Source organism: Eutrigla gurnardus (genome assembly GCF_963514095.1).
Source record: "Eutrigla gurnardus genome assembly, chromosome: 20".
Classification (NCBI taxonomy): Eukaryota; Metazoa; Chordata; class Actinopteri; order Perciformes; family Triglidae; genus Eutrigla; species Eutrigla gurnardus.
The window spans coordinates 13944499-13959154 of record NC_139931.1 but is presented as its reverse complement, the minus strand read 5'-3'; the positions used below and the strand labels follow the sequence as shown (position 1 = coordinate 13959154).

Below are 14656 nucleotides of genomic sequence, written 5' to 3'. Positions count from 1 at the left end.
TGTCCACACACACACACACATAAGGGGAACATGTCCACACACACACACACATAAGGGGAACATGTCCACACACACACACACACACACACACATAAGGGGAACATGTCCACAGACACACACACACACACACACATAAGGGGAACATGTCCACACACACACACACACACACACACACATAAGGGGCACATGTCCACAGACACACGTATATACCATCTATCATCTGATCACTAGAGACAGATAAGGACGTGGTGACGATGATGAGGAGAGACAGTTTGACACATGTACATGTACTGTTCATTGACACAATATGCAAATAGAGACGGGGCCGCCCATCGTAGCTGAAGCTTATCAGACCGAAGCTTCAAGAACGACACATCCAGAGTTTTTAAGGACAAAGCAGATATCGATAGACTGTTTGTTAAGCCAGCCCTCTTTGGCTGCTTTTACATCTGTCAAGTTTGTCATAGATAACAGACATGATTCATGGTCGTTGACTTCAGACTATGGAAGACAAAAGCATGCTTCTGATTTCTAGCCAGCAACAGCACAATGGATGAGCTCATCTTGAACAGGGCCACTTTATGGGTTTGGCCAGAGGCATTATGTTTTTCAGTCCATTCTTGTGATATCTCTGGTTTTTGGAGGTCAAAGGTCAAGGTCATTTTACGTTCACGTCTGTCCCATCCTTGTGATTTCTCAGGAATGTCTTGAGCAAATTTTCCGTTTTTGGCCATACCTTTTGATATTGAATTGATGTGAAAATACTGACAATTTCTTACAAATGTTTCATAGGATAAAATGTTGAAGCGGTGACATTTTGGACAGACAGACGTAAACTGCAACACTATTGTTTGCTGGAGGCATACGACCCAGAGGCAGTAATGATAGTTTGTTACATTTTTGTCTAAGTTTTGTCTAATTGTGCTCATACTGTATCACTGTCGTTGAAGAACCCCTTGGAAATGAGATGGTACACATCAAGAGGTTATTATATATTGAAGTCAGTCACATTTCACTGAAAACAACCTCAAATAAATATTGTTTGGGCATGCTATATATGAGTGGATGACACTACTAAGGGCTGAAATAAACACTGCTATGTCCTTGGAATAATTGCATTAAGTAAAAAAGGAGAATTTTGTCATATTTTTATTAAACTCTTTATTTGGCATCTAATCAATCAAATCAGTAAATACAATACTCTGCCAAGTATACCACCAAACTAAACATGGTTTTAAATACAGTTGGTACAGTGATCTACACAGAATTTTACTCTGTTTTTCTCAGTATTTGTACTCATTGTGTCCTAAGTATGCTCTCATAAAGATAGAAACATGAATTAACACACAAGGCAATCATCTTTTCACACATGCTTATCAGGTCTCTCGCTGGGCAATAAACAAGACACCAGGTCTAGAGATCCTGGCTGTGTGGACAAAGTCATGGCTAGGACGCACAACAGTTTGGGTGGGATGGCTGAGCATTTGCCAGCTGAAACAGCAGGTATCCGGCCCAAGCTGCTTTGTTATCTTTATAAACACATTGTGACTGAATGTGACATAAAGTTGCTGTTCATACATTAGCTGTTTTTGTAAAGTCTGTCATACCATGTTAGATGCAAAAGGGGAAATGTGACAAAAGTCAGTAGTAAGCACAAAAGGTGGGGAAAAGAATAGAAAATAAGAAAACAGGTCAAAGTTGTTTGGACTCTCTGACAGCAAACCTGTGCCATGCATAGCAGCAGGATTCTGGCTCAGCTGCAGCTCTTGTAAATCTATCTTAATTAAAGCAGCACAGGTGGCCTGAGAAAATATTGGATAAAGATGCGAAAGGTTAAAGAGTGAGAAAGTGAGAGGACAGGAGAGACAGAATGAACAAGCAGACTGAGGTGAGAGGAGGAAGAGAAAACCTTACACGGTCTCTGAGTTGGTCTCGAGGACGCAGTTATTTGAATAAATACTGTGTTAAGACTACATAAAATTATTAGATATTTTTGTGGCGTGCACTACAAGCCACATAATGTGTAAAAGAAGTTTGGGGATTTTTTTATGACTACATGAAGTGGAGTGCTCTCAAATTTCCCAAAAGATAGCTTTGGAGTAGAAGGAACTCCACTGGTTCAAAGTTTTATCTTTGGCACTTCAGGATAGGGTTCCTTTACAAGCAACGATCAGTGGAGCACCTGTGGAGACTCATAAAGAAACCCTTTTCTTCGCTAGTATTTTTTTAGGTGGGATGGAGATCCCGAAGGTAAGTATCAAATACGTCAGCCTGAATTACACTGAAATGTGCATTAAGTGGTGCAAACATCAGAGAAGTGTCTATTTCAGGTAGTGGTGGAGCTATAAGCGCATGGAATGTGGGGTTTAAATATTTCACTCATCGCAAGACATCATATAGCCACAATGCAGTATTAAAGAGTTACAGGATACTCTTGCTCTGTCATGGAAAATTGAAAAAAATGAGCAAAAAAGAGAGTTCAAGATGCATATCAAAAGATGTACTGTATTTAAAGGGGCCAGAATGTTGTTCACATTTATATTTACACTCTGAACTGGACAAAAATAACATTTCAATTTGAGAAAAGGCTTGTGAAAATACAACTTGAGGTTGCAAATCTGCACTTAAAACTTCAGAAATGAAACTACAGAAAATATAAGGTAAAGAAGAATTGCACTGTGCTGAGCAGATTCTCTGTTCAAACATAATTAAATGGGATTAAAAAAATACCATATACAATACATTATGTTAAACTCCTTTGCAGGGACAAAGTTTTTAGAAGTTTTTATGCCTTGGCCCTGATTGGGCCCACGGGCTTCGCTTTAGGCTGCTTCTACAGCAGAAGCTGATGTTGTTGAAGAGTACGGAATAAGAGCAATACCGATGGAAAGACCGAATAACAAGAGAGCGAGAGAGAGAAAGAAAGAGCAGATGGAGAGTCTGTGAAATGGAGAGGAAGGCACACAATACTGTCACAGAGGACCCTGCTGTCAGGTGCTCCTGCTGGCAACATGTGTGGAAACACTCAAATGGACAGCATCAGCAGTTGTTGTGGGAAGAAAGGGTGTGTTTAATTCATTGTGTCTCTGCCGTCCCAGTTCTTCTGCCCTGTCCAGAGATTTGAACCAATTTTCTCTCAAATTCTCCTGCAGCATATTACACCAAAAAGAGAGACGGTGTGTCCGTAATAAAACTGTACAAAATGTATCCATGTACATGCATTTTAAACTCAGGTCTTGTTTAGCACTCTGCATATTAAACCATTTTTAGCGATTCAGCTGACGTCAAGAGTGTCTTTTACGTCATTGTGGGGAACAGGCAGCCAGTAAAAGCTGCCAAAACCATGTGATGCACGTTCCTCCATCCGCATCAAGCAGCTTATTCCCTTTTCAATGAGCGAAGAATGTATGTAAATGTGCTCTATTTTGCACAATGCCCAGCACACATTTGCACACGCATGTAGACAAATATAGGACAGACACAAATAATCACTAATCCTCAACATGTTCAGCCCTATCTTTCAAAATTTAAATGACAGCGAAGAAGATTTTTGGGTCTTATAACTCATTCTTAGACACCAATAATGTGATATTTTGTTGCTTTAAAAAGAAAAACTATGCCTCCGAAATCTCCGTTGTTGAACAATTAGTGATATGTTTCATTGTTCTATCTCCATCTCTTACATCCCTCTCCACAAGTGTGCAGGACATACTGTCAGAAGGGCGAACTACTTGTTGTGGCACAGAAGTGCTACTCAGTTTAACAGCTAGCTGTAGAGCGTGTATGAGTGTATGCATCACTGCTCACTGAGTTTGGTTGGTGATGTCACCATGTGGAACACATCAAGTCATTAAGGTGAGAAGTCAAAACACTGGAGGTTAGCAAAAATAAGATTTTCCGTTGCTACTGTATTGTGATGCTCTTTATTATCTCTAAGATTTCAGTCCTAGTTGACTTGGTGGCAACAGTGATCATACAACCATCTGTCTGGCTCGGGAATGGCGGAAGACCGGAAAAGCTAACTAATCAGAGCAGACTGAGCTATTTCGGAAGGAAGGCTTAAAGAGACAGGTGCTAAAACAAAGCGTTTCAGACAGAGGGTGAATACTGGTCACTTCTGGCAGTATGAGGGAAAATAAAGTGTTTTTTTTTTTTTATAAACGCATGCAAACATGTTCATGTAGACACCCAGAATATGGACCTTTAATGAGCATGATACTGTATATCTTTCACTAATAAACCAATCAATGAAACTATTCCTAAATGGTTCAAGTTAAATTTAGGCTGCTTTGTCGTATTATGAGACAAGTCCAGTTGGCCTTTAAGATGAACAACAATTAAAATGTGTGTCGTGGCATTTTGTTTATTTGATGGCACAGTGAAAAAAGCAGGATAGTATTCAATTGTTTGGACCAGCTTGGAGAATTTCACTGATTGATTACTGGTGACTTCATCTCCTTCCTCAACAGCTGCTGTTGAAATGCCCTGTACTGACACAATGGACCTACATATGAAATGTTCAATAAGCAGTCACCAGACGGTGATAGCACTGGACAGTTTCTTGACATGTGTGAATGTGAGATTACTCCTCAAGGGTTTTCTAAAAATACAAACATAAGAAAATGTTCTCAGTCATCTTGGCTATTGAAACTAATTGACAGAGGCTTCTTCGAAACTCTGTTTTTCTAACAAATACAGTAGATACGTGAAGCAATAAATCTACAGCCTGTTTCAGACAGTTGATGATTTGTGTTTCTGTTGTTTACTTGAATGTGGTCAAAAACACTCCTTGCAAAACTCTATTTTCATAAAACGGCTTTCAACTGCTTTCTATTTTCGAATGTAGATTTTTTGAGTTGCATGTATGTCTCAGAAGACCTTGAAATCCCTATGAGCACAGCGTACATTTCATAAACATGTAGTACAAGCTGATAGCAGCTGTGTACTGTTGTCATACGAAGAAGACAGATGTTAAGATATTGAAAAGACAATAGAACAAGTGTACACGAATGAAAGAAAAAGACCAAAAACTAGCATCATAGAGAATAAAGTTTTTTTATTTCTCTCCAGGAAAAATACACCAATGAAAAAGAGCTAGCAAACAAGGTTGTTCGTATCTTTAGGGCAGAGTGTAAGGGGGGGATGAACAGTAGAGTCGAGTTCCACTCAGGGAGCTCACACTAATCTGCCTCGACACTCTGAACCCACTCTATTTTTGCTCCCAACACATCACCCATTTTGCCCGATGCTCACTCACTCTCCTTTTCCCTTGTTTTGTCGGCCAATTTTTTAATGCTAAGTCTCTCTCTATTCGTTTCCTCTGGTGCTGTCGGTATTTTTAACTCCACGGTCGGTGCGTAGACAGTTCAGAGCTCAACTACATAGTTGGCACATATCGTACAAACGCACACACACACACACACACACATACTGTGAACCCTGCAGGATTCATCGTCTTTGCCTTGGCTTGTTTTTTAATGTGCTTACCTGACTGATTTGCAAGATTTGCCTGAAGTGTGTGTGTGTGTGTGTGTGTGTGTGTGCGTGTGTGTGTGTGTGTGTGTGTGTGTGTGTGTGTGTGTGTGTGAGAGAGAGAGAGAGATATTTCTACATATTTTCTTGGGATATGTGACTTTAACCAGATGAGTGATAAATTCCAACCATTTGACTTAATAATATAAAAGGATATAGGTGCAATATTGATGGTGATGTTCACTTCTGATTGTTATAATCACTGACTGTCTTAACTTTCCATTGTTATTTTTAACCATGTCTCTGCCTTTATTTCTCTTCCTCCGCTGTCTCCAATCACCCAGACACGACTGCAAGAGACTACTACAAGAGCTACCCAATGGTAGACTATACCCACCGCCAGTCCCCTCCCACATTCCAGCCAATCAACTTCCACCCCAAAGACAAACCCTTCCTTCCGCCACCCGACATCCACGCGCCACTGGCCATCACTATCAATGCCTCCCAGATCCCCAAGCCCAAGATCTCCAAGACCAACACCCACCCGCTCACCTCCAGCTCTGCCTTCAAAGCATGGGACCCCAGTAAGAGCCACATGCAGCACCCAGTGGCATCCCACATGGTCCTCCAAGGGCAGCAGCACCACCCCATCCAGCAGCAACAGCACCATTCGCTGCACCAGCAAAACAGCCGGCGTCAGGCCTATTCCAACAAGAGGCAGTTCAGCATTGAGACGCTGCCCGAGCTCTTCTCGCAGCCACTGGTCTACAGCCACTCACCACACGTGCACCCCAAGCACAAGGGACTGCCCACCAACAGCAAGACGGAGGTCACCGTCTGAACATGGGGATGAAGAGGAAACCAAGTGGAGTTGTAAGCAACTTTCAGAGAAATGCTCAGATATCTTTTATATCCACAGCCATAATGGCTAGAGGAGAGAAAGCAAATATCGTGTAATTTTTTTTTTTTTTACATTTTCCTCATCATTGTTGTCAAGAATAATAATAATGTGAGTGATATTCGTGTATTTTTAAGACCACAGGATCAAAATAGCAGCAGCAGATTAGTTGTGAAAGTGATGGATTGGCAGATGCTGGCTATGACTCTTTGAGCCTGGCCGCTCCTCTAAATAATTGAGTGGCCTCTCGGTGTGTTGGCACAGCTCTCCCCTTCTTCTCCTCTCAACCCCCTCACACCTCAGTGACACTCAGCACTGCTATATAGCACCACTCCACCATACAAAAATGTTCAAATCCCACACAGACACTATTTACCCCACAAACCAGCCCAGACGCACCTGATCCATCTGCTGTTTCAGCACCACGGACAGCGCCATGGATTTATCACTACACAGCATAGTGAGAGCCGCTTCGGGGACGCTTCTGAAACCTGCTGCGGTGCCTCTGGTGGTATCACAAAATGGAATCAAGCATCGTCTATTGAGACCGCAATCTGCTACGGTGATATAAGCGACAGACAAAGAACAGCGGCCACAGCTCAGCTGTGCCTGGTGGAGACTACTGATATTTATGAGCCATAGATGGGCCATAGATTCTAACTAGCACAAACCTCAGTCAGATGAAGGATCAATGAGTCAGGCAGACTAGACTAACATATTCAACTGAACAACCCCTATGCCCCTGCACTCTCCCTGCTACTAGGGAATGGAGAGGTGGGAAGGCAGGTTAACAAGAAGGAAGTGTTTTGGTCACTTTGCTAACGAGGGGAACGACATCCCCCCTAAATCGCCTACTTCGTTTTTAGGAAACTGTGATAGAGGCTGGTAGTGGGAGTGTTTCCCTTAAGACTTCGGCTCTCCTTCGGCAGAGACAATGCCATTGTGTTGTCAGCTTCCATTGCCCTCCAGCACCTCCGGAGAGTGAGATATCAGCCTGGCAATTCATACCAGTCAGGGGGGCGAGGGGGGGGTGGTTATTCATCTCTTTCCAGGGGCAAATGAGATGAGAAGGATCTGAACCTTGTACACATAAACACATGCTACACACTTGTCAAAAACTACAGACGGTTCCCAGCAGTGTCAGAGACCACAGCCCCCCCACTGACACACAAACAGACACACACTTGTCTCTCCACACACTGATCTTTAGAAACTGGGGGAGTGAATAAGCAAGCTCTCTGTGTTTGTAAAGGTTTGTTGAGCTGCTCATTTCAGTCTCTTGTGTTGCTGTGGATGTTTACCTCTAACCCAGGATGTGTCACAATGCCGAGAAAAGAAAGCCATGGGAGTTCATGTTTCCTGACAGGTTATTATAAAGTCTGCTTTTGCTTCCTCTCTGCTCCACTTTAGATTTCACAAATGAGGCCGGGTCTGACAAAATGACAGTCAATGATCTGCACATTGCTACAAATATTTGGTTGGGCCAGGAAGATAAATTAGTGTGTCTGAATATAGATCATGTGCATCCTTCAAGAATGTTTTTACATTTTCCTGTATTCAGGCAACAGATCCATACGTTTGCAGAGGAATGGTTTCACACTTCCTGACTAACATCATGAAGTGTTTCTGGATGTAGGAAGAAAAAAAGCAGTGATGCAATTATTTTCCCAGCATGGCTATTCCCAAACAGACTGCTGTTTGATGCATGTGTTACAACTGCAATGCTAATCCGAGAGGCTGAAATCACTTGGCAGTGCACGGCAATTTACTCCACTCCCTGTAATCAAGCACTTTTGCATCCATAAGAGAATGACTGCTAGCACCAAAATGAAAATCAATGGAATTCCTGATTTTCAAACGATAAGCTAGTTGTTGATGGTCAGTAAATATATTTGTTGAACCAAAATATTTTGTTCGTTTTCTATCTGGTTAAATACAGAAATTTTGAAATTGTGGGTGTAGATTCTTTGGAACACCACTAGTTTCCTGAGGTAGGTCCTTTGGGACGTCCCAGCTGTCTTTCTGCCTCCATTCTTTGTCTTTCTGGTTACATTTGATTTAGCTCCTTGTCTGGTCCAGGTCCAATTCATACAGTCAACCATCAAAGTGAAAAGTCTGCATAATGAACCAAGCAATACTCACCATTGCATAGAGAGAAGAAGGACCACCACAGGATCCTATTTCTGGGGGAAAAAATGATGGTGGTCAATGGCGAGAGACAAATAATTGTTTGTTTTTTTATAACTTCCTAGCTGATAAAAAGACAAAACACATGAGGTCAGATAATGTTTGTGCAGAGAACATAGCTCAGTTACCTAGCTAGCCAATTAGCTACCAAACTAAGGGCATGGTAATACTGGTGAGGTACGTCGTGTACGACGAGAGATGCGGTTCATTGACCGGTTTCACACAAAACGAAGTGGTACTATGACAAACCTACTACAAACTGTGCCTCTCTTGACTTGTAAAAGTATCCTTCAAATTGACAAACATCATACGTGTATTTCATGACACAATTCAAACAGGATCAATGAAATAATTATCTCTTGCCGTTGACTACTGTACATATTTCTTCCAAAAGGGGCCTCACTTAGCCTCTCTATTTAGCTTTTTCTCATAAGACACTATAACCGCAGTGAAAGTCAGCCTTGCACATGAATGCACACTGGAATGTCTCTTTGGTTGATACAATTAAGGTTAACGATTAATGTAACAACTTCCTTTTGCTGATAAGAAATTAGTAAAGTAATTAATTTTTCAATTAGTAATAAATGACATTATATTACATTTTTCAAGTAAGTTGTTTCATGCTGTGATTGATGGCTTCAGTTGTTTTTCAGCCTTCAAAATCTCTTATCTCCACACCACATATTCTCCCCTCCTCCTCCACCACCATGCAGAACAGCCCAACAGCCAGTTTGACTCACTTATTGAAGTCACCTTCATTTGTTATCATGAGGACACCAGCTATGCCGCAGTGCATATGCCTGGCACATGCTACAGCACATCAGACAGGTGGTGGAACCTAATCAAACGGCAGCGCTTTAACGTCACACACTATTTTGTACTTTCTCTCGCTCCCTCTCTCTTTTGGGCTTTTCTGTATTTTTCCACTTCCTGGCAGACTGTCATCTCCCCCCTGATCTCCCTCTGTGCTTCCATGTCCATGAAAGGTTGAGCGATGGGTACCAAGCACTTGTCTGGGGTTTGGTATGTGGTGCTTCAAGCTGTTGTAAACCATGGTATTCTCACTGGCTCCTCAGTGTGTGTGTGTGTGTGTGTGTGTGTGTGTGTGTGTGTGTGTGTGTGTGTGCTCGGGGAGAGATAACTATTATTAATGACAGATTCAGTCACAGCATAACAGACTCCAGATTTCCTCCCTCATACACCCATGCTTACACACATATGCAAGGAAACTCCAGCACTCAAAATGAAAAGGAAATGTACGCGCATCCACAAACAGGCTAGGACATGAATGACCAGATGTTTTGCAATACATTATTCACATCTGGAGATTTGCTGGTGCCGAACTGCTGCCTTTAGTGTTGTTGTTTTTTTTTCTTTTATGTAAAAGTGGTTTATATTTTTGAGCTCATAGATTTTTCTGCCAAGCACAAATATCAGTCAGCCCAATTCCACCAATTTGTATTTCAACTTTGTGGCGCTGTGAATGTACTCTGGCAAAGACAGCGAGTGACAGAGTAAAACTTAAATGAGAGAGAATAAATTACCAATATATTGCTTTGTTTTTAATGCTGCAGCAGCTTCTCCACTTTACCTCTCCAAGATGTGAAAAAAAAAAAACGTAAAGCAAGGCAGCTAGAGAGGTGCTTGGAGCGGCTGGCATGCTTTTGTAATAAGGGTTCAGCAGAGAATGGGGATCATGAATACAAAAGCATGGACGTGGATATGCATGGTGTGCATATACATCAAACACATCTGCGCTTATGCTCTCGCCAGCGCTGCGCTGTTTGTAATGTACCGTGTTGCAGCAGGTTTCTTCTCCATGGCTTCCCTTTCCCTTTGACTTTTAATCGGTGCCACACTTTAAGTGGGTCACTACATATGAAAAGTTTTCTGGCCTGTAAAAGCCCTACCAAAATATTCTGTGGGGTCTGTCCTTAATCACTCGGAATGCATTAGAGGTTGAGAACAAACGAGGAATGACAGCGAGTAAACAAGCAATATGCGTCAGTAAAGCAATAAGCGCCCAACCGTCCTCACCGTATCCTTATCTCTCTGTCTGTCCGGATCCCTCCTCAGAGTTGAGGGGAGGGTACTAATGAGGGTGTGGGTGTTCGAACCAAGGGGGGAGCGGAGTAAAAGATTGGGCTTGGAAACAGATGACGGCAGTGAGACAGAAAAGAGCAATGGGCTTGCACGGACACCGCTGATATGGCCATGGTTGTTTTTTATTTGGATTATCCTGGATCTTCTAAAAGCATTCATTCTGGGTTTTATCTCTCTGATGTATTCAAACTAACAGCTTTTAAACATATGGTGTGACTGTAACTGAAAGGGGAAGTTGGTCTTTAATCGCACAATTTTAACATAGCTTTTGTTGTGGTTGGGTCTTAGAGGACAGGACCCCTTCATACTCTGGGCGACTCTGAGGTTTAACACAATGGCAACACTCCAAGATTACAGGACTCTACAGAATGTCCTTCAGGACAAACAGAGCCTGAGGACAGGCTACCAGCAAAATTCTGACAACTTCTTTTCAAATTTCCTCAAGTTTTGTTGACCGATATTGGCCCTACAGAGCTTAAACAGCAGGCACTATGAATGGCAGATTCATGAATATCCTCTTGCTCTTTGGGAGATGCGCATCAAAGGTGCCACAATCGCAAGAAACAATCATGCTGATGTGCTGGAAAACACCTTTACGTGTTTATTTCCCTGTGGCCATGCATCCTGGATCCAGAATTATTTCTTGCTTCAATGCTGTATGGACTCAATGACTCCTACCAGGCAACCGCCAGGAGAACAGTTGGAAAACTGGATTGGACTGTAAAAGCTTCGAGGAGACACAGTTTTGCCTCTGCTGTGGACAATGTAAATACTTGAACACATGTACAAACATTCACGCACATACACACGAAACAAGACACAAGAGCCACACTTATATATCTTCCATACAATGTCCACAACTTTGTGGTACGAAACAGGACCAAAAGCCTTGAATCAGGAGAAACTGAGTACACCTAACTGATGCTTAAAGATCCAAAACAGTGAGAATGCTGAGACTGTTTTGGATCGTCAGCTTAGAGTGCATTTACTCAATCTCTCCTGATTAACGATAGACTACGGCGTCACTCGCTCATTTCAGAGCTAACTGACTGTTGTTTGTAAAACTTCCTCTCTATATAAGAAACAATGCAAGTATTCTACCGCGGGTTATCTGAATGCAACCTGGTAGACATACTTGGGCTCCATGATCCCTAGCAATATATAGATTATGGTGTATTGTTCAATTGTTTCTTTATTTTCAGTCAGTTCGTTTGTTTTTTTGTACTGTGTTTTTTCAAGGATTAAGCTCCTGTCAAAAACAACAACAAAAAAGATAATTTGACCAATGAAAAGTGCTTCCAGATTTTAGACTCATGGCTGCGCACCCCCCAATCCCCCCTGTACCCCACCCCCCCTCCCTACCTCCCACCCTCACCTTCCTTTGCCACCAGAGGATGTCATATGTTTGAAGCTTGTGATCTTTTGAGTTACATTGTATGGTACACATGCACTCATGTATTTAATGTTAAAAGATATTGCATTGTATCCAAGTGCTTTGCCAACACATTACCTGAACGATGAAAGGAAGAGTCTGTGATTTCTTGTACAGCTTTTGCATCTGCATAAAAAAAAAAAAAAATCATGCGTTGTTTCATGAAAATTTCTAATGGGCAGCAATAGGCTGCCTTGGATTGCTATGTACTACTTGTGTATATACGTATGCTGTACCACTTGTCTGGTGTGAAATTTGTTGACTACTCAGCTTATATAAGGGCTTTTTATAGATATAAAAACAGACTGGGCAATCTGACGTCACTCTCTGTAACTCAAGACAAATTTCCCTAGAGGTTTTTTTTTAGGGATGAAGTGATATGAAGACAATTTTCATGCATACAAAATGCTATATAAATAACGTTTTGACTGACTAACTGGATGAAATGTCTATAGGCACTCATACGATGTTGGCCCATGTTCCATTTGAATAAATCTTTCGAGAAATACAGCATTAATTTGTTAATCGTACATGTGTGTACTGGCTGTTTCTGTTTAGTAGGAGCAATATTTTAAGAAATGCAAGCATAACTTTTTGTGACAGTCTAACCCAGATCATTAAATGAACAGTTTGACATTTGGGGTGATACGCTTGTTCGCTTTCTTGCCAAGAGTTATGCCGTGTCTCAATTTGGACAGTGTGCTACACTTCCATGTGGTAGACTGTGTGCATTATATACCACCCTGAATTTCGATGCAGAGTAAAGTCTCAAACCAAAAACGGCTGTTGTGAAGTTCTAATGAATAAATTGCAACCGGATGGAGCATTACTGTTAACATTTGACCATACTTGTCATTCGCCAAAATATCTGCTAGCTCACATTTGTTTAGTGTTGTGTTCGACAGAACAATCAAAACTGCTGCAGCTTCCTCAGCTACCATTTCACAAGTAAGAACATCCCTCCCCTTCTGTAATACGTAGCCAAAATGACCAAAGAACTCTCTTCTGTAATGACTACACCATCCGGGTTCTTATAATGCATTGCATTTTGCCATACTTTTGTCAGTAAGAATGTATTTTTGCACCCAAAATAGCAAGAGTAAATACGGAATAAGGTGAATTGAGACACAGCATCAGTGTAACGTCGAAAACACAAGTACAGCCTGCAGCGAGCTGCCATGCAAAGTCTATGGGAACCTGCTGATGGAAATGGCTGCTCCGAGCTCAGTTAGCCAGAGCTGTTTTGATTCTGCAGTTTGGCCAAACTAATAGTTAAGCCATATTCGCACAGGACTAGTATTACCCGGGGACCTCTAGTAAATGGCAATAATTGCAGAAGACGTCTGTGACGTTAATCCTGTGCAAACTGGCAATGTGCTGTTTCGCTAGTCCCGTGCAAAACCACATCGCAGTCATTCGGGGTTGTTTGCTTTTTTTAAACATGTTTTTTTTCTCCTTGCCCTTTTCCTGCCTCTTTCCCCATTAAACACGATGGAGGCTACGTTGGAAATTATAAATTAATGTTTTGACAGAGTGCAAATTCGGGAGGCTCATCTCGCTACAAAACGTGTAGACCCATATACAGACAGAGCAAGCTCAAACCCATCAAAAGAGCGAAAACTGTAAAGATGATAGGATGGATGACATGGATCCATGGCAGCGTGCAGTAAGGAACATTTTTTTCTATCTAAAACAAACGCCTACAGTGTAAAGTTCTTATGTTACGTGGGTCTTGATATTTTCAATCATATCTGGGAAATCTGGGAAATGCCTGTAAATATAATTCAAATACAGATTGTGCTAATCTTGTTTGAATCCCCCGCATGAAATCCAGGTTGGAACGTGTCCTTCAACAGACAGTATAAAGAGGACTACGTGTCAGTGAGTATAACCAAGGTTTTTGATGATTAATACCACTTTAACTGCTTTATAGGTGCTGGTAGGCAGATGTTGTCACCTTTGGACAAAACCATGCTAGCTATCTCACCTTGTTTCCAAGCTAGCGAAGACATTTTCTGGACATGTGAGAGTGATCACAGAAAAATATTTTAAAGCATCAAAAATCCATTTAAATTGTGACTTATTATTTTCACATTTTCACATATAGGATGAAATTCAAAGTAAGATAAGGCAAAGATACCAACAAAAGCCTAAATAGACCTCCTTGCAGACATTTCAGGTAAAAGCTTCATCTGAAATAAAGTTCAGACTCTATTCAAAGAGCGTCCAGGGAAATACTAAAAGATAAATAACTGAAAGGACTGGGTTCAAGACTGGGTTGTGATGAAGTTATGACACTTCATCACAAAATAACCCCCCAAAGAACTGACTCTCAGAGACTGATGATATAAACAAGCACGGGTTTGTCCAAGAATGAAGGTTTTTTAATTAAATGGTCGTGACATTCATGACAGTGCTAGCATGGAAACTGCTGCCTCTGTACAAGCTGCAGCCCAAAAGATCTGCTTCAAGCTTTCATTTGACCCAGTTAGGGAGTTCCCAAGCTTCACGCCCCGCTCAATATGCTTTCCAGTTTACTGGCAAGTGACGCACATGAAAACAGA

The 14656-nt window shown here is 41.6% G+C and overlaps 1 protein-coding gene across 3 annotated transcripts in view; it reads left to right on the top strand.

Annotated features, from left to right (window-relative positions):
- LOC311030565 (protein shisa-9-like) overlaps positions 1-11735 on the top strand; it is a 78939-nt gene extending 67204 nt beyond the window's left edge. For all 3 annotated transcript variants that reach the window (XM_084036383.1, XM_084036382.1, XM_084036384.1), the window contains exon 5: positions 5817-11735. In XM_084036383.1, the coding sequence (XP_083892509.1) occupies positions 5817-6313 (497 nt within the window). In that variant the 3' untranslated portion in view covers positions 6314-11735. The remainder of the gene's footprint in view (positions 1-5816) is intronic.
- The last annotated feature ends 2921 nt before the right edge of the window (positions 11736-14656 follow it).